General features: G+C 48.5%; 8 protein-coding genes and 2 non-coding genes across 10 annotated transcripts; 4 read left to right on the top strand and 6 right to left on the bottom strand.

Annotated features, from left to right (window-relative positions):
* Positions 1-8: 8 nt before the first annotated feature.
* On the bottom strand, positions 9-1,958 carry BDV37DRAFT_257650 (MRG family protein). The gene is made up of 4 exons (XM_032082972.1): positions 1,268-1,958; positions 833-1,064; positions 309-693; positions 9-259 (listed from the first exon to the last, which is right to left on the bottom strand). The coding sequence occupies exons 1-4, from the start codon at positions 1,429-1,431 to the stop codon at positions 48-50; spliced, it is 993 nt and encodes a 330-aa protein (XP_031937798.1). The 5' UTR covers positions 1,432-1,958; the 3' UTR covers positions 9-47.
* Positions 1,959-2,378: 420 nt separating this feature from the next.
* On the top strand, positions 2,379-5,018 carry BDV37DRAFT_274438 (Ctf8-domain-containing protein; the record flags this gene model as incomplete). Its single annotated transcript, XM_032085236.1, has 2 exons — positions 2,379-2,965; positions 4,532-5,018. The coding sequence occupies 2 exons, from the start codon at positions 2,379-2,381 to the stop codon at positions 5,016-5,018; spliced, it is 1,074 nt and encodes a 357-aa protein (XP_031937797.1).
* A 1,129-nt stretch (positions 5,019-6,147) lies between these two features.
* BDV37DRAFT_286604 (Dabb family protein) lies at positions 6,148-6,536 on the top strand (the record flags this gene model as incomplete). Its single annotated transcript, XM_032087947.1, has 2 exons — positions 6,148-6,249; positions 6,324-6,536. 2 exons carry the CDS (start codon positions 6,148-6,150, stop codon positions 6,534-6,536), a joined length of 315 nt encoding a protein of 104 aa, XP_031937796.1.
* Positions 6,537-6,688: 152 nt separating this feature from the next.
* Positions 6,689-10,183, bottom strand: BDV37DRAFT_202542 (putative GTPase activating protein (Gyp5)). The gene is made up of 4 exons (XM_032079869.1): positions 9,830-10,183; positions 8,212-9,768; positions 7,211-8,152; positions 6,689-7,151 (listed from the first exon to the last, which is right to left on the bottom strand). The coding sequence occupies exons 1-4, from the start codon at positions 9,860-9,862 to the stop codon at positions 7,089-7,091; spliced, it is 2,595 nt and encodes an 864-aa protein (XP_031937795.1). The 5' UTR covers positions 9,863-10,183; the 3' UTR covers positions 6,689-7,088.
* A 347-nt stretch (positions 10,184-10,530) lies between these two features.
* BDV37DRAFT_257643 (Rab geranylgeranyltransferase BET4) lies at positions 10,531-12,145 on the bottom strand. Its single transcript, XM_032082971.1, has 4 exons — positions 12,067-12,145; positions 11,903-12,010; positions 11,263-11,848; positions 10,531-11,206 (listed from the first exon to the last, which is right to left on the bottom strand). Exons 1-4 carry the CDS (start codon positions 12,073-12,075, stop codon positions 10,836-10,838), a joined length of 1,074 nt encoding a protein of 357 aa, XP_031937794.1. The 5' UTR covers positions 12,076-12,145; the 3' UTR covers positions 10,531-10,835.
* A 25-nt stretch (positions 12,146-12,170) lies between these two features.
* BDV37DRAFT_296859 (WD40 repeat domain-containing protein) lies at positions 12,171-15,267 on the top strand (the record flags this gene model as incomplete). Its single annotated transcript, XM_032090207.1, has 3 exons — positions 12,171-12,226; positions 12,886-13,520; positions 13,622-15,267. 3 exons carry the CDS (start codon positions 12,171-12,173, stop codon positions 15,232-15,234), a joined length of 2,304 nt encoding a protein of 767 aa, XP_031937793.1. The 3' UTR covers positions 15,235-15,267.
* Positions 15,268-15,656: 389 nt separating this feature from the next.
* On the bottom strand, positions 15,657-15,737 carry BDV37DRAFT_t184. Its single transcript has one exon. It is a non-coding gene; the product is annotated as a tRNA-Ser (tRNA).
* Positions 15,738-16,321: 584 nt separating this feature from the next.
* On the bottom strand, positions 16,322-16,402 carry BDV37DRAFT_t183. The gene has a single exon. It is a non-coding gene; the product is annotated as a tRNA-Ser (tRNA).
* A 459-nt stretch (positions 16,403-16,861) lies between these two features.
* On the bottom strand, positions 16,862-19,794 carry BDV37DRAFT_257640 (Utp12 domain-containing protein). Its single transcript, XM_032082970.1, has 2 exons — positions 19,087-19,794; positions 16,862-19,028 (listed from the first exon to the last, which is right to left on the bottom strand). Exons 1-2 carry the CDS (start codon positions 19,656-19,658, stop codon positions 17,066-17,068), a joined length of 2,535 nt encoding a protein of 844 aa, XP_031937792.1. The 5' UTR covers positions 19,659-19,794; the 3' UTR covers positions 16,862-17,065.
* A 2,129-nt stretch (positions 19,795-21,923) lies between these two features.
* Positions 21,924-24,866, top strand: BDV37DRAFT_202452 (putative transcription regulator BDF1). Its single transcript, XM_032079868.1, has 3 exons — positions 21,924-22,272; positions 22,335-24,348; positions 24,410-24,866. The coding sequence occupies exons 1-3, from the start codon at positions 22,169-22,171 to the stop codon at positions 24,740-24,742; spliced, it is 2,451 nt and encodes an 816-aa protein (XP_031937791.1). The 5' UTR covers positions 21,924-22,168; the 3' UTR covers positions 24,743-24,866.
* The last annotated feature ends 124 nt before the right edge of the window (positions 24,867-24,990 follow it).

Raw genomic sequence — 24,990 nt, 5'->3', positions numbered from 1 at the left:
CACCATGTGTGAAAAGCAGTCAATGTGTACTGAAGCCTTAAACCCATTTACACCAAACGTGAGGTAGCAGTGCCAGGGTTGGGGTTTGCTACACCCTTAGACTTTTCGACATATTCATTGCTGGCAGTCATATATCTAGTAGCAAAGTACTGGCTAGAGTGTTTGCTCAACCAGAGAGTGAACTTGGAAAGCTCCTCGCGGAGTCTGTTAGTAGATTGGAGATCCATATTAGTCTGCGCAATGAGTTCAGGCATGGTAGCTAGATATGATCAGTGGCAATCTTCAACATATCATAGAGAGCATCATACCGAAAAGACGAGTCAAGTGCTCGGCACCATAGATATCCAAGGGACCTTTGTCGGCGAAGTCTCCCGATCCCGATTCCCACTTCTTGCGGAGGTTTCGGTACTGTTCGCGTTCAAATCTGTAAAGGAGGATCTTATCAAGGGCTTTGTCAAAGTACTCCTTGATTCCCATAATGACCTCCTCAAGAACATCCAGATCAGCCGAGCTTGTGCGCTTGGGCTTCTCTGCCTCAGAATAGTCTTCCAGGATTTGATTAACCGAGCGCTTAGCCGGCAAAGCCACGACTTGCTGGTTCTTCGTCACGTTCTCCCAGTCATCGACCAGAAGCGACTTCAGATTGTCTGGCATAACAATCCTCACTGATGGTCGTACATAAAAGCTATCCTCCTGGGAGCGTTTTTTGTCAGTCTAATCGCCTCGAGGAGCTACGAGTCCCAACCCAGGTGCCAAGCCTCATCGGTACCATGACCAGGCAATAGCCATTGACAGGGTTTTTAAAATTGAATAGTAAATGCAGCAAGCTCACCTTTTCAATATCGTTGTCCCTGGCTCTCTTGGTTCCGCGGCCAGGAACGGACAGCTGGCGTTCTTCGCTTCCCCGGGCGGAGCTACGATCGGAACCTCCCCTTTTCTTTGCGGAGGCCTTGGTGCTCTTCTGACGGAACGCAGCCTCAGCCTCACGGCGAAGAGTAGTTGCAAGTTCTCTGTTCTCCTCGGTAAATTTACGGAGTCGATCTTGCGGGACCCAGTCATCCCAGCTAAATGTGGCAAAAAGCCAGGTCAGCCAAATCCATGTACACCCGCCAACGCAGATGGGGGGATGCTTTATCCTCAACGCCCACAGGGTGTTTAGAGTAGCCTCGTAACTAGTAGACGAGCGAGGGGTAGAGACAATCTTGCTCATTTAGGCATGAAAGACCGGCGGAACACGGGGAACGCAAAACACCGAGGATATACGTACGTGTTTTTCCAGCCCTTGTAATGTACTAGGTACTCATACGGGCTCTTGCGGTCGTCGGGGTCGACGTGTCTGACGTCGAGGATCTTTGCCTCGTACAAAATCTCATGGTGGAAACAGAGCACTCGCTCGTCTTTCTGATAAGTGGTTTGTCCAGCTGGGGCCATTTTGAAGAGGACAAAGGTGAGCCTCAAGGAGCTTTGTGTTTTTGAAAAAAAGAGGTGGTGCGCAAAGAAGGGTGAAGAAGTTGAACACCAGCCACGGGGTTTGATTCAGAAGGTAGAGGAAGAAACAAGCCTGATGAGGTTCAGGTTGACGTTCCCAATACTGTCGCTGTTCTTCTCAAGACCACGTGCCATGCAATCAATCAATGACCGGGAGAGAAAATTTCTGTACAATGGGGTTTGAAGATGCAAGTGCCCAGTCTGACTGGCCCTAATTGCACCACTAATTGATTCTCAGACAGTCCGTTATACAATTGAGACTCTGCTGACAAGAACCCTGGCTTCTCAAAGCACTGATATTTTTGACACAAGTGCCCGGGGGATTGGGAATAAGATGAAGATAGCAAGCGTGGAAGGCTACAAGACAGAGCAACACTGGCCTCCGAGCAATGAGGGTATCTGAGAGGAAAGGGAGAGGTGGAGGAAGCGGAGGGAAATCTGGAGTATGACTTGTGTTGCGCGTGGTTCAGGGAAAAGACCCGAAATGGTAAGAAAGCGGAAGTGGAACTTAACGCGTGCTGAAAAAGGGCGAACTTATCGGCGAAAGGAACGTCTTCATTTCAACCCATTCCCCCAACCTTCACCACCATCGCCCCTTATTCTCTGATTTCACCATTCTTCTTGCTCGAGTCTGCAACAGCACTCTTTCCTGTACTGACCTACACGGCTTGAAAATACCATTTTCCTTCTCTTAAACCCCGTCATCAGTTGCTTCCGCAAAGACTGGCCCGATTGGTCCAAGGCAGTCTGGACCCTGAATGCCACACAGGCCAAGAATCATCATCCATTAGAGATCCCAAGAGCTCCCGAAGGAAGGGAAAGGAGAAAAGAAACCTGGTTCTCCTTAGATCTTCACTTTAAATTGCATATTCCAGTGGCAATTCGCGATCATGGCTCCGTCAGAAGCATCCATTCTAAGCAATTTCCTTCTATCTCCAGCTTCTTTGCCCACAATTATCTCCCTGCAACAATTCACGGAACTCTTTCCAAAGCGCCTGCGCTCTCATCCACATATCAGAGCTCTTTACCGGGAGCTGCAGCAACTCCGAGAGCAAGACATGGATTTGGTCAACGGAAACATTGACCAAGAACTCCGTCAAGGGGAGAGCCAAAAAGCAGAACTTCGCAAATCCATCCTAAACACCGGTGTGGATGGTATGAGCGCCAATGATCAACGCGAGATTGATATGGATGTCCAGTTGTTTGGCCAGGCATCCACCGCTGCGCCCAGCGATTACCATTCAGTGTCGAGTCTCCTCTCCGCGATGGAGACAGCCTGTGCTAATATTGAACACGAAATTTCTGGCGTTGATAAGGACGCAAGCACTCTTCTTTCAGAGCTTAATCTCACAGTAGGTGAATTGAGTGATCTGCGCTACGGCAAAACGCAAGGTCCTCTTGGGACAACAAGCGAAGACATGATGAATGAAACTATCGATGGCTTGGAACATCTTGAAAATGCCTGCTACCGTAAATCGTGATGACAGTCACCGTGGCACTCCGAATTTGCAGCTCTCCATGCATGAGTCCTTGGTGTGCTGCTTAGGGCTTTGCAGAATCTTGTCATTGCCTGGTCAGGGTGATGAAGGATGTCTGTAACTTCTTTATGTTCACTATCTTGGAAGAAAGCTTCTGTATAACATTGCTGGAGGCTCGGTCTGGGCTATGAGCTTTTCTGGCTTTTGATCTCCCTCAATTGGCACCTTTTATCACAGTATTTACTGTTCTGTTGGTCAACTTGCGATACCTTGTGCGGCAGCACGGCCTAGAAAAGCCTCAGAACGAATATGGAGAGTGAATAAACTCTATGCGGGCAATACCGATGATTTACGGTCTCTACCGGGCAACAATGGGTGTTACTTTCAACCTGCTGGCTCCTCACGCTTCAATGCCTGCCCCCTGGCTCTTGACTTTCTCGTTGCCAGTCTATACTTGTGTGGTCAGTGATTTCACAAGATGTCCAGCTTCTCTGGACGATTCAGCTCAGCAAGCGCATAACCACTTATATGCATTTAGAACTTCGGCGCACTTTTGGATGGTTGGTTAATCCCATTCAACGGGCAAGGTACAATTGAACAGAATGAAGGAACTGACAACCCGCTATGTGTAGTAATCTAGCCCATGTTTTATTCTGTTGATAGGGTCCTCTATGTTTGAGGTGATGGTGGATTCTACATTGAAATACTTGAACGTGTGGGCGAACAGTTGTCTTGAATGGATGCCCGGGAAGGATTCCTTGTTCGCTGTGTGTTCACAACCAACAATTGGGCCTTCTTATCATGGCCAATTGGTGAACAATACGCCAGCTAGGAGATGCTTCAGCGCCGTCTGTCCTGGACTCTTACCATAATGCAGCCGGGTTTTTGCACCCTACGCCCGTCAGAACATGGCAGAGCAACGGTTAATAACAATCTCTACTGAAATCTGCAGTATACTTCAATAGCAAATAGGTATCATTAGATGGATCAAGACATATAATTGCCCGATTACGGAATTCTGTCAATTGTCAGCTGGGAGGTTTAAATACAATGATATCGAGAGCTATGCTCAGATATTCTCCGGGCAGACAGCTTACCAAAACAGATATATTCAATTTGAACAAAACAGGACATTAGGAGCTTGTCGCGCTCCCTGGATGCGCCAATGCCCTAAGAAAGTATTCGCAACCAAGCTTATGAGAGTAGAATGAGTATTTCCCTTCGGTTGGGCCCAAGCCTCTCCCTTAAGGAAATGCTTTATCTCTCTACTAGGCAACCATTTCCTATTCTTCAAGAATCGATTTTACAAGAATTGGGTTAATGTATTCCACTTTACGCCTTTCTTACTACATGATGATGGTGTCCCAAAAGGAAATACTTAGGGCCACTGATAAGATTGATAAGTGGAGAACCGCCGAAACGCGTTAAATCGCGTCTCCGAATCTCAGCTCTCCACCACTATTCAATCATACTCTTCATCCAAACTGCAGTAATTCCAGGAATACAAAAATTTATATACTTGCAGACCAATTCTCCCTATATACCTTTCTGAGGGAAAGCTACAGCATCAACATCGGACGCACAATGCCAACAATCCCGCTCCACCCACGCGTCTCCTCTCCCACATCTCTCCCCAATCCCCTCCCCCAAGTCCTCCAGACGCCAACTGGACTCGCAATCCTCGAACTCCAAGGGACGATCAACCTCCCATCGCAAGAAGCTGAAGACGAATCTACGAACCCAACCAACGATACCCATGATCCCTCAATCCCCACATTTGAGACCCCAGTTGGCAAGCTCATGTTCCCCGATTATTCGCCGCACAGGACTGCGCCTGATGACACTAAATGGATGAAGAGGGTCTATCTATATGTCGGTCGATACCAGCGCATGACGGGTGAGGTGAAGAAACTGGCGCAGCCGCTCGCTTTGGTGCAGCGGCGGCAAAAAGAGGCGACCTCTGACTCCGATGGCGAGGAACTGGAGATCGTCGAGATCATTAAGTATAAGCTGTTCTTCAAGAATCGGCCCGAGCCTGTCAATAATAGTTGATTTACATCGGCTTCGCACTGCGTTATGAATCGGGTAGAGGGTCGTCTAGACTGGTTGGTGCCTTGGATCCCGTGGTGCCGTATGCTGGCAGACTCGCGACGTCAATATCTACGCGGGCAAACACTGCTGTTTGCTCCCAAAGCTGAGCTGTGCCCTTCTGTCTAAAATGCGGTCGACGACAAAGAGCAAAGGAGCAGTCGGCAGGAGTGTTGCGGTTGGCTTTAGCCTAATAGGCTATGGCATATTACGCCTTCATGTCCTCCGTACAGGACTACTACCTAGGCACAAATTGTCTACTACCGCATCCAGGGCTGCGACTCAACTGGGACAATACAATGGCATACCGGAGAAACCGCCTGTCCTCCCCGACGGAATCTACAGTCAAAACCACCACTAGTCCATTGGCTCTCTTGGCGTATACGCCGGCTCGGTCATAATTAAACACGTGCAAGTAACCCAATGGGACCCAAAACAAATCGAGGTTCAAGCCATCTGATAGTCTCAAGGGACATCATGGAGGGGCACCGCAGCGTCGCTGATTCCGCGGGATCGACAAAAGATATACCCGGACGGAAAATTGCGTCCCAGAACGGACTTCATTCCGCACTATCGCTGCATGAAAGTATCAATTCAAAGCAAGGAAAACAAGCCACCATGTTATCACTATTCTCGGTATCATGCAATGCAATATCTACATGTTTATCCAAAATATATCTCATCGAGTCTTCCGTACGCGCAAATAAGAAGCAACCGCAGCATTGGCAATCTCCATCCGACTCCAACCGATATCCGAACTCCCGTCGGAAGGGAAACGACACAGCTCAATCCATTAAGTTTCACAGCCAACTATAGGAAAAGAACCAAGTAGAAATCCGCAATAATAACTCGGTCCAATACAAGTACGTTCTAAACTCACCCAATTACCCCGCCTTACGCGTCCGTGGATGCGCCAATCATAAATCCGTCCCCGGCGGAAGAGTATATATACTCGGCCATACATCCTTTCTTTCTCCCTTCCGTAGATTTATATCCCCACCACCTCTCTATAAACCTACATTCTCCTACCTGTTCCCAGTACCAACGCCCCAGCTACTATAAACCACCCCACTAGACGAGGAAATACTGGAAAATGGCCCCCATCGAACGCATCACGCTCTTCAACATCCCCAATGAAGAAGACCGGAACCGAGTTCTCGAGCAATACAAGGTCCTAGCGAAGACAGCGACCAAGGTAAATAGTGTTCGGCTGTTTGCGGCTGCCTCGGTGTTTATATAGAGTGGTTGTTAACGAGAACTTTTGTGCAGGACGGCAAACCGTACATTGTTGCTGCCGCAGCGGGACACTCTTTCCCGGATCCCCGCAATAAAGGATACACGCTGTCCGTCAAGACAACGTTCGCTTCGATGGAGGATATGAAGTACTATGATAATGAGTGTGAGGCGCACAAGGCTCTGAAGGCTGTGGTTGGGCCAGTTAAGGAGGATGTTTTGACTACGTACTATGAGAGTGTTCTGTAAATGATTATGGATTTCTTTTTTTGATTTTCTTTATTTTATTTTTATTTTTATTTTTATTTTTATTTTTTTTTTTGGTTCGAGGTTGGACGGGGGCTAGATTGCAAGCCCATAACCTTGAATAGCATGTATTCATGACATATACTGCATAAGTTAGGATCTCTTATTTTGGTAATCAAGAAAATATCCGCTACACTAAGTCAGACACTGAAAGCATCAGAGGGATCAAACAGGGCAAGACCGGATGTGGTCTGGAAATGATCAAGTCACTCATAACATGAAATCGCTTCATAAGATGCCTGCTCATAAAAAATCTCGACACGCTGCCGAGAACTCGCGCTGCGTTGGAAAGGAAATATGATGATACAACAAGCATTTGTCCTTGCCAGAAGGCCTCGAAACGGACAAATCCTGAGCCGCTCCGTCAAAGAAATGTACATGCAAGTCGGAGACCAGGGAAGTGAAGATTACAATCATTGAAACCAGCCAGATGAGGAGGTCCTTCACATTTGGACAGGTGAAATGTACAATAAAAAGCTCACGCAGGAGTGGAATCTAATCGAGGGCCTTGCGGAGATCGCTCCATTTTTGTTTCAGATTCTCGTGGTCTTCATGGATCTGCAGCGAACAAACGTTAGATCGTACTTCCAAAAAGGTAAGTATGCGGTGCGGTTTACCTCTGCCCACTTCATCTTGGCCTCCACGAGTTCTTTTTCCATTTCCGCCATTTGTTCCACCATTGACCGGTTTTCGTTCTGAACCTCCATGTTGCGCTTCATGATGCGATCCATCTCGGTTTGGAGCTTCTCTTCGACCTCTGCTGGCTGTTGATCCACGACAATCTTCAGGTTTTTGACCTGCATATTCAAGGCGTCATTCAGGTCAGTTAGCTCTTCATTCTCTACTTTGAGATGGACAAGTTCGGAAGCAAGGTGGACATGCTCTTTGTCCGACGCCTCGGCTTGTTCTTCCAGTAATCGGATCCGGGCACTCTGTGTGGCTACCGTATGCTTGAGGTTCTCTAGCTCCTGTTCGCGTTCTCTTTCAGTCCGTACTTTTTCCTCCCATTCCGCCGTGTAAGCACGAATCGTCTCACGATCAAGAGGAACAGCACAGGCATCCTGGACCAAGAGGTCCGCGCGATACACTTCCTTGTCGGCAGCCCCCGAGCTGCCGAAGAACCCAGACTCGAGGATCGACGACGCTGAGGGTTGTTTGTCAATGTAGACGTCGAACAAGCGCTCCTTGAGGAACGTGGTCAGTGGAGTCATGTCCTTCATACCCAGAAGCGCCTCGGAGTTTCGATGCATAATGGCGATCGCAAATTTTAGGATTGTATTTTCAAGTCCCTCGTCAAGAATGAGATCGTAGATGCGGAGAACTAGTTGTAGGGGGAAGCGATATGCGAAAAGAGTCAGGAACCACTGCGTGGCATACAACTGCGGGTGTACCCCTCGCCGGCGAAGGTGGCAGTATAAGGCAGGTTCCATGTCCTCGAGCAAGCGTTCGAAAAGGAAAAGGCTGCGGTGCAAACCAGGCATATCGTGGATGAACATCTCCCGTAAGCCATAGTGATTCATCAACTTGACCAGCAGTGTGAATGCTTCGGCCTCATCCATCTACAAGGAATGTATGTTAGCATGGGGCCTTTCTCGAGGCGTGCATTCAGATCACTTACATTAAATAACAGTGGCATAACAATGAAATTCATGCCCTGCGCATACCCCACGGCCTCGTCGTACAGAGCGTACGCTTTACACAAACCAAACAGACCTTCCTGGTTCCCTTGCGACACAAAGTAGCGGGAATAACTTGTGCGAGCACCCAAGTCCCGCCGAATAGTCTTTTCCAGCTTCTGCAGGGCCACACCGTCTTCCTTCTCCTTCTTTTTCCGAGCCGCCTCGCTCGCAGCCTGCTCTTTTGCCAGTTTTTCGGGGTCCACTTCGTGTGAAGGGCTAGGGGACCCGTTGACCGAATGCGCGGCCGACCCAGAATGTTCGGAGCGGATGGACGATCGAGATGAAGATGCGGACTCTTTGTCTCCATTTGTCGTGCCATTAGAAGTCCGGGCCTTTTCCTTTTCTGTGCCACGCGCAACCAGTTCCCGATAAACTTCTTCGAGTTCGGGGTTTCTGCTGTCAGCCAGGACTTGCCAGATGACCCCTCTAATGGTCTGCGGGATTCCTCGTTTAATGGCGGCGTTCAACTCTTCAGAGTTCGCGCCCTTCAGCGCCTGGGGACCACCGTTGACTAGTTGCTGCCATAGTTCCCAATCGACAGGTGCCGCTGCGTCAGTTGCGGAGGCTGAAAATCCAGAAACTGTTCCCGGGGCGAGATTTGGGTTCACCGTCGCTGACACATTCGGCGGCGAGGTTGCTGTTATAGCTGCGGAATCGTTCTCGCCTTCTTCTGGGATGCTGGGGGGCGGGCTTCCTGCGGGTTGACTAATGCTTGCACGTCCTGACGCGACACTTGCTTCGTCATTCTCCGAAACTAACCCTTCATCCCGCATTCTGAGCATTTTAAACTGATCCTTCAAGCTGTTACGAGCCGGCTTTCGAGACCCCGTGCTCGCACCATCCTGATCCTCACCATCCTGTGTTCGGCCGGCCATCTCAGGATTACTGGAGATTGTGGATATAGAAGCGGCCGTGCTCCGGCGACTATTTTGAGGTGGTGATTTCGTCTCTTTGCTTCCCGTCGAACTCCGAGTAAGCCAGGCAAACGGGCCTGTGAGCTTTCGAGCTGGTGGTGGTGGCGGTGCAGCAGGGGCTGTGTTCTTGATCACGGGAGGAGCAGGATCTGACAGGCGAGGATTCTGAGCCGACATCGACTCCACAGAGGATAATGGAGGAGAGCTAGGGGTGTGGCCCGGGCTTATATCATGGTTGTCGAAGGACTCATCATCTTTGTTGTTGCTAGCGAGATTCACCTCGGCGAGGGAAGTGGTAGACAATCGGTGAGCCGTCAACAGTGGGGATTTCTGTAATTTTTGTTTGCGAGGCGTTTCCTCTGCTTCCGACCGTGTATCCGAATGAGCATCAACTGTCTCTCCATTTGTCTTCACTTCATCCTGGTCAGCAGTTGGCAGCGAGGGCGCATCGGTTAACTGAGGTGTAGTAGCCGAAGCGCTCGGGGGGCTGTCTGTCAGGGAGCGGGTAGAGGAACTCTGGGGGATCGACACGGTGAGATTGTTTTGAGATGTTGGAGCTTCCAGGGCATCGTCGAAGGTATCCTGGTCAAAGAGTCAATGAGTTTAGATTCTTGAAAACCATGGAGCGCTGGTAGTATCTTACTCCTTCATAGTCTCTGCTACTCCGTCTAGACATGATGAACCGGAGCCCCCTGGGGCAGTTGAATAAGTCTGTTCAAGATGTTCAATCAAAAATTTTAGGATCACAGTCGGTATTGGAATATAAAAACAAGGTATAAAGGGTGATCAGAAGAACGGGAGGGCCATGGCAAGCAGGGGGAAGGAGGTTGTAAGACAGAGTGGAAGCCACCACGCGGTTCGGTTTAGTTGTTTAGTTGACGGAGAAGGGGTTGGATATGGAATGGGCCCCAACAGCCACCAGTGGAAATGGGCCACTTGAAGGGGGTGTCAAAAGGCAGAAGGAATTTCGCTACGAAGGATTCAAGATAAAAATATCAAATAAACCAAGACACTAAGGTTCGGGGTATATGACTGTTCTGCAGACTTGGTGAATAATTTTTAATTTTTGTTTTTTTCTTTTTTTTCTCTATAGTATGTATGGTGTGTTATTGAGGAGACTCGACAACTTCCACTATCTCAATGGAATCTTTGGTAACGTTGGTTGATTTGCTGGTGAAAGCTTGGCGGGTCTAGAGTTCCGGTCAAACGTTATAATCCATGCGTGCTTTCTTTTCCCTTTTGTTTCTTTTTTGATTTTAAATATTATTCGATTGTTCTTTCGATTCCTTTTCACTATCGATGATCGCCCTGTCCGGATGTACATGCGGTTCAAATTCCAATGTTGTATGTATATACCTCGTATTTCGACTACTAGTTTAGTATCTACTAGTAAGTATCAAATGTTGTAAGTAAGCATTCCTGAAACTCCCCTGAATTTCGCTCATCCACGGATGAAAAAAACCTATTGGTCCCCACAGCCCAACTAAACACTCCTACTATAAGGATCCTCCAAACTAAACGACCGGCTAACCACCACCAACAATTCGGCCTATAGGAATTACAGGGAGCTGACCCGATGGAAAGGTAATTCCGCACTTTGCGTTCTATGATATGTTTATACAGAAATAGTGAAGTAAGGGGGTGCTCCCCTATCTGCAGAGTGAACGCTCAAAATCCAGCCACCGTCCACGCCGAAGCGGGTCTATTTTCTTCAACTCCGAGATCCAGCTCAAAACCTTTTGTTGATCGCCGCTGGACATGGTGCCTTCAATTTTCGACGCCAACAAGGTACAGTCGATTAATGCTTGGTAGATATACTTACAATCCTCCGCCCCGTCCAGCATATCCTGAATCTCCTCGATCTCTTGGCGAACATAGTTCAACCGCTCCGGCGGACTGAGGTTCGGTGCCATTGTCTGCCCTGATGTTGCTGGGTCAAATGTGCACATTAAGTTTTGGTGATAAAACCATAGTGACTGGTCATATGGGTCACACAGGGCGCGATGGATAAGCTCCAGTTCTTAGTTGCATTAGCGAAGAAAGCGATCATTTCTTATGTAAGACAGAGACACGTACCGTCATTGAGCATCTTCCTTCGTTCCGCATCAGTGGCTGATTTCTCATTGAGCAATCGCTGGATAAGCTTCGTCCGATAATGCCACGCGGAAAAGTTAGAGAGATTGGTCCCAATCATCTTCTTCGCATACTCGAATTCTGCTTGCGCCATACTCTCCCCCTGTTCTTCGGATGCCAGTGTTTCTAACGTGTCCACGACAACTCGTCGGTAGCCCCAGCCATGGAAGTTTCTGCTGTCTAGGCGAAGCATTTTGCCCACAAGTGCTAACTCTTCTTCCCAAATTCTTCGGGAAATGGAGGGCGGCAGCAGGCGTTTAGCTTCATCTAGGAGCCATAAACGATAGTTCCATATCCAGTAGCACTTGGGAAAGCTGCGCAGTAGCGGCATCAGGAACAGCAGGTCATTCTTGATTAAAGTAGTTATCTGATCCGCTGCAGCTTCAGTCGAGTCGCTTGATGCAGCCTGTGTGAATTCGTGCCGCAAAACCCGGCGTCGATAGTTCCACACCGTGTAGTACTCCGGGTTTTTGGTCAACAATTCGGAGATATTTTGAAGTGTTTCAGGCGTATACTGCTGTTCTGCAATCTGGATTACCTATCAGAATGCCCAGTGTATTCTGAGGAATCGAAGCGGATATACCTTCGCACGAACTAGCCGATCCAACTCCTGGTATTTTTCTATTTTGCAAAGCTCTTGCTGACGAGTTTCTTCGGATTTCTCCTTCGAGCTGTAGCGGGGTATCCCATGCTGCCGAACCATCCATCAGTAGGTGTGGGGTATGCGGAGGGAAGATTAAAAATTACGCTGGCCATGTTGACCTGTTGTCTATCTATGCAACACCTGACTAGTTGAGACGTGTCAACACCAGAAAGGTATGGTTTTCTCAGGCCTACCAGTAAGGAGAACGATGGAGTCGAAGTCACGGCTGTTCGACTCCGTTTGGAGTGCTTTCCCTATCGGGACGTCACGTGCCATGTTATACTACATCGGCCTCATCGAGACGAGATCACTGTCTACCTTCCTTCAGCTTCCAACTTATCTGCTGTTTATCAAGGGATATGTTATCGCATTACAACCCAATAGTTTTATACTCAGGGTCTAGGTTTCTATGATCTGGACCCGTACCGCCATTCTTTTCTTAACTTCGAAGCATTCCAGAGCTGACCATAGCATTCAATTATTACGCCTATTACAGGCTGCCAACTGCAACAGTTGGGCGTCGCTATAGCAATGATAAGCTCTAAATGCTGTGTATTGCAGAAGCGGGATCCTCACATGGAAAGCAGGCCGTCAACGCCTGAGCTCATCTCAGACATCTCTAGTGATGACGATTCTAATCTATCAGTTGACCGCGCTATTACTCCACCGCCCCTCATAGGGCCTGTCACTCATTGTACAGCTAATCTAAGCAGCACTACCTCGCCTTTTTCAGGGGGGTACAAAGGTCCTCGTCTAGTTTCTCATCCTGCGCCTGTGGCGATCAAAAGACACCATACTGTCTGCAATTCAAAATACCCACCTATAGAGGTGGATGGTGTTGCCAAACAAGCATTGTCACCTGCCAGAAGTCAGCCTAAGACTAAAAGATGTACCCTAAATAATGCAAATGGCGACCTTTCGAGATCTCCAACCTCGCCGGACAGGTTCATACCCGTTAGGCAATTTATGAATCCACCATCGACCTTGTTTCGTGTTGGCAAAAGCCCTTGGGAGTTATCCCCTGAGGAGAGGTTTCTGCGCCATCGTTCACAGAGAGAAGATCCATTTATGCCCACACGTCCAAGACGGTCTGCTACCACTCCCGGAGTACCCTCAAGACGTCCACTACGACTGTACTATGGACCCCGTTTTATCGATATTCCGGCCATCGCAGGGATCGATAGCTCATTAAATCTAGAAGCCGGGTATAGACAAGTGACTAATGGAGCTGTCTGGCATGTTGGTGGAGAATCTGCTACCGTATGCAGACGATCCAGAACAGCATCTAGTCGCTCTGGGGGGCCTTTGACAAGTGGAACAGCTGCTCCCATGTACAATGCTAGTTTCTTGCCGCCTGTAGAATCGACTGAGGAACAATCCAAATACGAGTCAAGGGTAGCTCTTGCACTGGATATTGACCCAGCAAGAACCCTTCTCAACAGTCACCACGGTTGGCCACTACTTGAGTCTACCCCGGCTCCATTCTCTCCCCTCTACGAGCGATTCTCGCCATTGGTCTGGAAAGACAATGCATGGAAGAAGGCAGAGAAGGATAGGTGTAAGTACAATTTATCTTCTAATTGCAAATGATGCTGCATGGTTACCGGCCACTCATGGTCTCTCTGAACCATCTAATACCATTCCACATTGTAATAATAGGGAGTACTACGCCTATACCAAGGAAAGACAGCGGAAGGATTGTACCAACGCTACCGTTCCGTATACTAGACGCACCGAATCTCCGCGATGACTTTTATTGCTCAACACTAGCGTATTCCACCACTTCGGGGATTCTTGCCGTCGGCCTTGGCCACCATGTTTACCTTTGGTCTGAAGCTTTTGGCGTACAGTACCCACCTTTCACTGACCAGCATCCTTCGAACTACGTAACCTCTTTGTCTTTCTCCTCGGAGAGTGGAGAGAAAGGCATTCTGGCTGTTGGCAGACATTCCGGTACACTCAGCCTTTGGAGTGTTTTTGATTCAGAGATACGCTTTGAAATCAATCATCCTTATACAATCACTTGTGTTGCATTCAAGCATGTGAAGTCGCGCAGAATATCAGAGAGATTCCAAAACGTTGAGGTAGATACAGAAGATCTTGCTATCGGCGATGATTCGGGTAATATCTGGTACTACTCAGTTGAGTGGCCTGACGATGAGATCCTGGAAGATTTCGACTGGCAAGGCTCCATGACCCTGATTGCCAAGATATCGGCCCATACGCAGCAGGTTTGTGGCATATCCTGGTCTCCAGACGGAGTGTTTCTTGCTACTGGTGGCAATGATAATGCGTGTATGTTATTCGATCTGCAAGATATCATTCCCCCAAGAGAATTGGGCATAACCTCGAAGTACCCGAATGCGCTACGACAGAGTTGTCTCAACTCATCAATGGAGAGCACCCATCAACAGCTCTTACATAGACACTTCATTGATCGCAGTATATCTACATCTTCCCGTTCTGGAATCGCGCCTGTCTCAACAGCTCTCCTCAGCCGTGTGGGATCACTCATCTCAGATCGCGACCGAACGGTCATAGTGCCGCCAAACTATCAGAAACATCGGCTTGTTCATTCTGCGGCGGTTAAAGCAATAGCATTCGCTCCCTGGCAGCCATCTCTTTTGGCCACTGGTGGGGGCTCTAATGACCGCGCCATTCACTTCTACCACACGCCGTCTGGCGCATGTTTGGCCACTATCAACGTCTATGCTCAGGTAACTGGCCTTATTTGGAGCAAGACAAGGAGAGAGATTGTCGCCACCTTTGGCTTCGCCCAACCAGAGCACCCGTTCCGAATTGCTGTCTTTGCCTGGCCAAGCTGTGAGCAGATCGCTGCAATCCCCTGGGGCCCAAACGGTAGTAGTTGGGATCGTATAGAGAATGAGTCGAATGTTGACTGCGGCCGAGCCCTCTGTGCGGTTAGCTACCCCTGCAGGCCTCCTACTTATGTGCTTGATAAATTAGACAGCCCCGGTGGCTCCTCCATATCTAGCCTAGTGAATCAACTGAGGTCGAACAGGAAAGGAGGAAGTTCACATTACCGGCAGGCAGTGGTGCGGCCTAGGGCCAAAGAAGGAGGCCTCTGGTGTCCACGCACGGTCGAAGAAGGATGTATCATTGTGGCTTCTAGTGACCAAAGTGTCAAGTTTCATGAAGTGTGGAGCAGTGGAAGAAAACAAAAGGCTGCAGCTTCTGGGCCATACGGTGGTAGTGAGATCCTCGAGGGTATCGAAGGCCTGGAAGCCCCAGGAAAGGAAGTCATTCGTTGACGTTAGAGCTTCGGCATGCAGAGCTTTCTGCACCGTTGGCAACTATATCCTTAGTCCGTTGGCTTGTCATGTCATGCATGTATCCTTATAGGGCACTCTAATAGACAGGTCATGGCTATGAATACAACATTTTGTACGACAAGGTGGAGACTAGTCGCCTGGTACTCCAGTAGGTCTCAGTCGGAGTCTGGTCCACTTCCTATTGCTGAATATTCTACAATATTTATGAGCAGGTAGGTCGTATTGTTCGCCTGGGAACGGGAATACCAAAGCAGGCAACGACTCCCGCTAACACGACCGGCTTCCAAATATCCCATGGCGGTGCAACGGTCGTCATCGCATCATGCGGGTAAGCGATATATATGGGAGCCAGGAGTAGAATACTAGAAAAAAAGGGTAGAGAGCAAAAAAGTAATGCGAAACGTCAGCGACAGGATTTGAACCTGTGCGGGCGAACCCAACAGATTTCTAGTCTGTCGCCTTAACCACTCGGCCACACTGACTTCGATAAAGATTAGATAGCAGGTTTTGTTTATAGGAGGTTGCCAATATTTTCAGTGTTACTGATGAAACTATACACTTCCTTTATGAAAATGAACACGCGAGACGGGAGCTCAATTCTTATACTTGGAGCTACTAAAACATGTAGGGTGCTAAGTACTAACTGTCATTGAGCTGGGCAGTTTTGATGTCATTAAAACATGTTGTTATGCTATCATGTCCGTTTGTCTGTAGGGTTGAAGTACAGCGGGAGGAACGGGATGGGTACATTTGCCTGGGGAGATATAGCGACCAGGATAGGGACTGGCGGTGCAATTGTACTCCATACATGGAATTTAGGGTTCAGCTTTAGTAATTGTTCCTATACGGCTTCTTTCACACATGTATTCAAGCAACTAACAATGATCCATAAACCAAGGTATATGATGCTTGGACGACTTCGGCGGGCGTATGTTCATACATGTGATAATATCTAGGAACATCTGGCCGATTTACACGAAAGGGCAAGTAGTTCAGTCCTACGCTGAGGACAATATCTTATAATACCTGAGTATAGGGCAAAAAATAAGGGGGGAAAAAGAAATGCCGTCAGCGACAGGATTTGAACCTGTGCGGGCGAACCCAATAGATTTCTAGTCTATCGCCTTAACCACTCGGCCACACTGACAGTTGATGTATTTTCCCGAGATATTTAACAATATAGTCCTAGAAGAAATGTACATCTACGTTTCTTGTGTGGCTTTGACAACCTATGTATTTCACTAAAAATGTAGGTGATGTCAGTGGACTGTAAATGATTCTGTATGTCTCTATTCAACTCATTAGTTACTGCCTGTGTTATCACTGGCCTGTCTTCGAGTGTTATCCAGGATAATTCATTCTTGCTTTGTGGATAGTCTTGTTGGTTGGGGCTTATATATATTTTCCCCGATGCCGGCGCAACATTCGAGAGAAAACATATCACTGAACACACAAGAACACAGCCCCCACCCAAAGGACCTCAACTGAACGAGGCTACCGTATTCTACTGTCGCTCAATGAGTAGTGCTCGCGGGGTGGACAGAGAGAGGGAACACAAGTATACAGGTGTTCGTCTAAGAATAAGGAGACAATGTAAGGCGATAGGTCCCAAGACCGAGAAACTAGTAGGTAATAGATGGTAGTAGCAAGCTAACATAGATACTAATGAACAATGTACCCATACATTATACTCGGAGTACATGAAACAGTTTAAATAAATTCTTTTCTCTTTTTGAGCACTTTTTGTCTGGATGTAAGAAACACGGAACTCCAGGAAAAACCACAGAAGAACAGGGTATTAAAATCTAATCTATTTTCTCGCCTTGTTCTTCCCCTTCCCTCCACCGCCTAGCTTGGTCTTCTTTGGTGGCGGCTGGGGAGCTGAAAGGGCTTCATCCTCAGAGTCATCCTCCGTGTCAGCAATGAAATCGGCCACCGAGCCGGCACTCTCGGCGTCATCGTCATCGTCGTCTTCGTCTTCCTCCAGTGACTCCTCAGCGTCGGAAGAGCCGGCAGACTCCTCCGCCTCAACGTCAAATACATCTTCATTCTCATCGTCGTCCTCCTCACTGCCCTCCTCCTCGTCCTCAGACTCATCAACGCCAGAGTGGACGCCGTTCAGCATGGACTCGTCCTCGTCGAAGGTCTGATCGCGAATCAACTTGGTCCGTGGTGTGGCCATATGCTTCGCAGTCTCAGCATCGCTATCCTCCTCCTCAAGCTCCTCCTCTCCCTCAACGTAGATGACGTTGTCTTCATCCTCACTCTCCATTCCCTCCGCTCCACTGCGGATGGATTGCCTCAAGCCGAGTTGCGCGTCCAACATATCGAGCTTACCTTTAAGCAGCAGCAAAGAGGACAAGCTTGATGAGCGCTGATCCATAACCTTGTAAAGCGTAGCCATACGCTTCAAAAGATCTGGCTGGCCGGCGAGGGCCCCACCATGTGCGACACATGTCCATTGGATCCACACGAGGAGGTGTCCGTACCGGCCAGGTCGGGCAGAAAGGCGCTCGGCCAGCTTTTGGAGGAGTGTAGCTGCCAGGGATGACTCCAAGCGTTGGATGGTCGTCCGGATAATTGAGAGGTCACCGGTATGGAAACAAGATTCAAGCATGTCGTTATCGTTAGTCTTGAGGGACTGCGTCAGAACAGTGGAGAGCGAGACACCGGATGGAATCTGCTGGACTGCTTTGTTGGGTTTCCCAGGAACAAGAGATCCGATGCGGACATCGTCCTCAAGTTCAGCCTCAACATCGATCTCTGCTGCATTTGCCCGCATGAGCTCGCCAAAGGAGGGTTCGCCTGTCTCGTCCTCATCTTCAGGATCGGACTCCTCCGCGTTATCCATCTCCACGTCGCTGTCGGTACCGTTCCTTTTGTCTGTTTCCTTCACCTCACCCGACTGCTTGCGTTCCTGGTCGTCATCATCCGAGTATTCATCGCTATCTGAGATAGCGTCTTGTTTGGAGTCTTGCATCTCAACATCGTCATCTACGAGATCTCCTTGCTGTACCACTGCCTTGGACTCATCGACCTGGCTCTCACCTGTCTTCCTTGCACCGTTTGTGGTTACCGACGAGAGTACTGAGTTGGACTTGCTCTTGACAATCTTCTTTGTGCCCGTGAATGCCAACTCGTCGGTTTCTTCATTGAGACAAGAAACACGTTCGAAAATAGGAATGACCCCTCCTTCAGTATAAGCAATGACTAGATCACGGCCCTGAAACGATGCTGTTACCACAGGGACGAGCGCATCGGAGCCCTCGGAGCGCGTGATCTTAATAGAGCACTCTGCTCTCCTGGTCATCTGCCTTCCCTTTGCCTTCAAGCTCTTACCTGCCTGTAAGTCCTTTGGCTGAACGAATGGCCTCATGAAAAGCTCAATTGTACCGTCGTCAGTTACAGCTGCCAGGGCTTGCTTCTCCAACGACAACGAGTCACCCGTCTTCCCCCCGAAGCCGGTATACAATGACAACGAAGATACTTCTTTTTCAGCCACCAGATTCATCACGAGCTTCCGACTCTCAGGATCAAACACATTGATATAACGGTCATTATCGGAGCCGAGGAACAATCCGGCAGAAGCGGACTCAGTGGAGGAGGTGAGAAGAGTGTGGATAGAATTGCGCATGGCGGGGAACGCAATTGGCGCATCATTGTTATCAGTATCGATTAGATATGGCGTTTGAGATGCGCAGATAACAGGTGGGTTGGAGGGAAGCGGGCGCGCCAGACTCGTGGCCGCTGAGGATGAAGGCAAGTTAACTATCCTAGGACGTGATGTTAGACAGGTCCCGAGAATCCCACGATAAGGGTATATGAGCTTACTTTGTGCTTTTCCCGGTGCGCAGATCCCATTGTACGAGTTTGTTATCACCACCGACACTCCAGCCTTCTTGAGCGGGCTTGCCCAAAGTAAATTTGAAATCCTTAACACCTTCATCGTGAGCTCCAGCGAGTGTTCCGACAATCTTGTCCTCCGTAGGCGAGTACATCCGGATATCTGAAGTACTGGTACCGAAGGCGACAACTACATCTCCCTGATCGAACCCACCGGCGGAACCATTGACGTCGGAGTGTCGCTTTCTCTTCTTTTTTGACTGTTGATCGCGATCCTTCTGTCTTCCTGGATAGTATCCCCAGTCTAGGGAGGTGACCATCTCCTTAGGACCCAAGACATGCTCGCATTGTAACCGGCCGGTATTCGTATCATGAATTCGCAAATGCTGAGCATCAAGGCCCTGAATGACCGACGCGAAAAGCGCCAATTGATATTCAGACGGTGCAAATGATGCCTTTAATATCGAAGATTTGCTTCCAGTGTATGTCAGGCCGGATATCGCGGGCGACGCAGCGGAGGAAGTTTTCGAGGAGGGCGGGCGAGACGTCTTCTTACCCATTTTGACCGAATCTATAAGTGAACAAGGAACAAACAACGTCACAAAACAGACACTAGGTAGTTAAATAAGCCTAGTCCCGCTTTGAATTTGAGCGACACCTGGATGTTGTGAGTCTGTTGAACTGCAGACTGTCGCCGTCTCTTGGGCGGTGCTGCTGAGAAGGAAAAAAAAGTTCTGTAGAGCCAGTAGATGGCGCTTGCCCTGTTATGGTCTAGCGCCGTATATGTGCTGCAGGCGTCTTATCTAATCGCCCGCCTCTTCCATCACTCTAGTAACTACTCTCTTTCAAGTCATCTTTCCTCCCAATATATGCGTCGGTCCTCGACGTGTCCGCAGAATGCTGAATCTGCCTGCCTAGGCTTCGCATGTTTTCTGGCGTCACCTCCTCTTCCCCCTGTAATCAAGCACCTAGGTGATCTCGACCTACACGTTTGAATCTTCTCACCTAAATCTCAGTGTGTTTGAATGCCTTCTCAAACTCACTCTCAGCTCTGCCTTCAAATAATGCGCTGAAGATAAGCGCTGTTTGCTTCTTCCATTGGTCGATTTATCAAAAGGACCGAAATTTCGTGAGACTCATAAGTCGCATTCTTCGGGCCTTGGGAGCCAAATATGCGCAGTTTTCATTCGGACTACAACTGGCATACTGTTGCATATTCTCCGCGCAGAGTCATGCGTTGTCAGTTGGTACACTTTTGACTCATTTCTGTCCACCCAGATTCAACTGCAAGAAAACCCCCTTTGTCGTGTTCCACTCCACAGACAAAGTCAGGGGTGACTGATAAAGCGCGACACTGGTGATTGTTCGAAGACCAATGTGGCGTGTCCTGAGACCAGCAGAACAAGGGATACAGGCAGCCGCCACTGTTACGCTACAGGTACTACTAGGGAAACACTTGAGTTAAGCTCATGCTCATATCGTGACAGAATCAGCTTTTTAGAGATCAAAGCAATCTGGTGTTTTTGTCCATGTCCTCATTGACATTCTACTATAGCTATCTCTCTTGGCATGACTACCAAGCCCTAGTGTTTATGTCAGCAACACAAGGCTAGACCTAATACAATGCAAGGGAAGGAAGGGCTCAGGGCTTGACCCTGGGGCTTTCCCGGGTCAGCAGATCAAATTTTTCTGGATCGGTGTGTAGCAAACCAGCCATCAACCATATCCATGATGCAGTCCTTATCCCGTCATGAATGCCTAACAGATTTTTTGGGTATGTCATATCTGATCTAACTTACGGTATGACAAAATATACATTTAGTGGATGTCGTCTCATGAAATGTGTCCCAGCTAAACGCCTTGGAAGACTTTCAGTGTTGCTCAATTATTTTTGATTTTATCAGCTTGATGTCCTTTTTTGCAATTCTCAAATTTTTTTTTTTTTTTTTTTTTTGGAGAGCTGAATATTTTTCGAGGATGTTTCCGACAAAGGGACTCCTGGTACGAGGATCCACCAGAGTTACAAGGACCCAATCGTATCCATGGACTCGTAGAACGCGTCACCCATCAGCCAATCAGCAGCTGCTGAATATTTAATTAGGATTAGTGTATCCGATGGAGTTAGCGGCAGAGGACGGACGAGCGCGACGCGGCCGTTCGTACTTAAGGATTCTAGCACCCCCTCCGATTTCCTCAGTCTCTGTTTCTGGACCTGAGCTGAGCTGCGCGCCGGTCACGCCTTTCCTACCCTTTTTTCTTACCGCCTCGCCTAAACCTGCGTGTCCAAGGTTACTTGTGACCACCCCTGGACATTATCATCATTTATTTTCTTATTTACACGGTCCAACGCGTTGTCGCGTCGCGCTCCCGGATAAGAATCCCAGCCACAGCTACTGCACTTGCCGTTTATTTTTGTTTTTTATTTTTATTTATTATTGTCATTATTATTTCCCCCTTCCCTTTATTATTATTAGCAACAACTCAAACCCCCCCAACCAAATTAACTGTATTTCTATCACCCTTCACTCCCGATCGCGACTCCACGAGGTCCATTTAATCACTGTGGCCTCAGGCACATGAGTTGGCACGTGCGATCCCCTTAGAGATCACCTGACTTGCCTATTCTTTTTCGACGTCTCCTTTGATTCTTCTTTCCACTTCCGTTTTATCTCGAGATTGCCTCACGCTTAGTCAATCAGGCTTGCCGCCCACGTGACTCTACAGCGTACCGCCTCTTGGCAATATATATTCCTCTGCTTCCTGTCGCATTCTCCACTTCCGACCCGCGCTAATACTCATATTTCCTGTATATTCTAACACCGCGGCGTCGCAGCAGTTGTGACTGCTGAGCAACAGTTTTCATCTGTCTTTTGTCACTTAATCAGGGGGTTTTAGTCGACGGTTGACGAATCGATCCATTTAGTCTGTGATAGCGCAGAGAATACCTATTCAGTGCATTTTTGTTGTCGCTTTAAGCTTTCTCGATAACTGATACCGGCTGCTACCTTCATCGCTGCGTGTTAGTACACTGTATTCTGGTCCTCAGTTGGACATTTAAACATCGACCTCAATGGCGACCCCGCCTCCGGAGGCTACTCCTGTGCTCAAGGAGGAGAAGCCTCAGCTGCCACCGTCGCCAAATGGCATCTCTTCAGTCGATGTTGGTCGCAAAGAGTATGTATACCTCCGACCGACTTTTGGAAACGTGGAGCTAATTGTTGACTACCTCTTTACAGCGTGCAGGGTCTTGTAACTGATTCTAACCCAGACGCGGCCGCTAATGAGAAAAAGGCCGATTCGACCAAACCTGCTTCAGTGAATGGCCATGAGACTACTACCACAAACGGAGTCAATACAACATCCCCTCCGAAGTCACCGACTGCCCTACCCGAGGAACGCAAAATACCGACCACAGAATCTTCAGCGACAGACGAGATAAAGAAGGAAACAATTGGGAATAGTCCTACCAACTCTAGTGGAAAACCGTCTGCCGATAAGACTAGTGCTGATAATGGTACCCCTCAAAAATCCCAGTCAACGCCCGATAGCTTAAAGCCAGCGAAAGAGATGGACGGCAGTATCCAGGCTCAGGGCTCTGCTGCGAAGACCGATCTTCCCCATCATCCTCCCGCTAGTTCAAAGCCTGAAGGTTCTTCGAACAATAATTTAACTACTAAGGCTCCCTCGCTGCCGCCTTTGCAGGGTGTTGATCAGGAAATGCGAGATGCGCCTGATGTGCCGATGTCTCCCACAAAGTTATCTAGGGAACGCGAACCAGACCCAAGAGATGAACCTGCCGCGAAGCGTACCAAGATTGGAGGGGAAGGTTCTGGGCCGTCTGGATTTAAAGCACCCGGGACTCCCGGCCCCGTGGCTGAGCGACGTGCGGATGCGGCAACGAATGGTGATGCGACTATGACCAGGGTTCAGCACAAGTTCCTTCTTAAAGGGATACAAAGCCTGAAGCGTATGCACGACTCACGATTTTATCGGGAGCCAGTTGATCCAGTGAAGATGAATATCCCTCATTATCCGCAGATTATCAGACAGCCCATGGATCTTGGAACCATTGAGAGACGCCTGAAAAACAACGAGTACAAGTCAGTCAAGGCTGTTACTGATGATTTTAACCTCATGGTTCAAAACTCGTTGACGTTCAATGGCCCGGATCATATTGTTGCGCAGGAGGGGCAGAAGCTCAAGTCTACTTTTGAAAAGCAGATGATTAACTGCCCTAGACCTGATGATATCGAAGAGAAGAAACCGAAGAAGTCTTCTCCTAAGACCTCAGCGGCACGACGGGAACCACGAACAAGCATAGGCCAGGCTCCTCCACGCCCAACTGGTGGTTCCCCTCAGGCTACAACATTCGCTTTGGGACCAGAAGGTCTTCCTGTTATTCGTCGTGATTCTACCAATGCTGATGGACGGCCCAAGCGGTCCATCCATCCTCCGAAGCGCGACCTGCCCTACTCGACGAAACCGAAAAAGAAGAAATATCAGTGGGAATTGAAGTTTTGCCAGGAGGTTCTTGATGAGCTGCACAAACCAAAACATTTTAACTATGCGGTCCCTTTCTATCAGCCCGTTGATCCAGTGGCCTTGAATATCCCTACCTACCACAGCATTATCAAAAAACCGATGGATCTCTCAACTATGCAGACAAAACTTAAAACTGGTCAATACGAGAATGCCAAAGAGTTCGAACTGGACATGCGCCTGATTTTCAAGAATTGTTTCAAGTTCAATATCCCAGGAGATCCTACATATCTTGCTGGACAAAAGTTTGAAGAGATATTCAATTCTAAGTGGTCTCAGAAGACACGCTACTTGGAGGCCCATGAACCGCATCCCGAGCACCACAGCGGAAAGTCCGAGTCTGAATCTGACGAAAGCGACGAAGATGCGGACGAAAGCGATAACGACGAAGAACTTCAACGGCTACAGCAAAAGATTGCTGAAATGACACGTCAGGTGGAAGTTCTTGCTCAGAAGAAGAAAAAGAAGACACCACCCGGATCGAAGAAAGCCGGGAAGCTCAAGTCTAGCACGAAGGATATCAAGAAACCTGGAAGCATGAGCCTGGCCAAGAAGGACAAGAAGAGCAGCATAAAGCCATCAAAGCCCGAGAAGCAGCGCTGGGTCACATATCAGGAGAAGCAAATCATATCCAATGGGATCAGTAGCCTTCCCGATAAGAAGATGCAGGAAGCGCTTAAGATCATCCAAAGTAATGTTCCATCTCTCAAGGTACGACCTCGGCCACATCTACTTACTGTCATGAGCTAAGAAGCCTAACTTTTGCGTCTAGGGCACCCAAGAAACAGAGATTGAACTCGATATCGATGAGCTGCCCAACGATGTGTTACTTATGCTGCTCAGATTCGTCAAGAAGAATGCGCCCCAAGTTATGGAAGATGAAGAAGTGGCGACGCCCACTGCTATGAATACTGCTGCTGCCCCTAAGCCAAAGAAGAACAAGCCCATGAGCAAATTCGAACAGGAAGCTCAGATCAACATGCTCGAAAGCAATCTGTCTCGCTTCCAGGGCGGTGGCCGTTCACCAGATCCAGTTCCCTCTGTCGAAGCTAACGAAAGCAGCGACGATTCGGAAGATGACTCGGAAGAGAGCGAGGAGGAGTAAACCTTCGCTGGATGAATTCTAGCTGAATATTTACTTTTCAGAAATCTTCCACTTTGTCTTGTTGATCTACTTTGCTAGTACTCCTGGGCATTCCTATCCTTCATTTTTACGCTATCCATCATTCTAATTAGTTGTTTCCCCATCTTGGTTGTTAACCTGTGTTCCCACGCCAGCCTTTCCTGTTCCTTTTTTCTTTTCCACTATTAGCGATACTGTTGCGTTGGAAGACGGCCTGAACTATTTTTAAT

Source organism: Aspergillus pseudonomiae, assembly GCF_009193645.1.
Source record: "Aspergillus pseudonomiae strain CBS 119388 unplaced genomic scaffold BDV37scaffold_78, whole genome shotgun sequence".
In the NCBI taxonomy this organism is placed as follows: Eukaryota; Fungi; Ascomycota; class Eurotiomycetes; order Eurotiales; family Aspergillaceae; genus Aspergillus; species Aspergillus pseudonomiae.
This window is presented reverse-complemented; position numbering and strand designations above follow the sequence as displayed.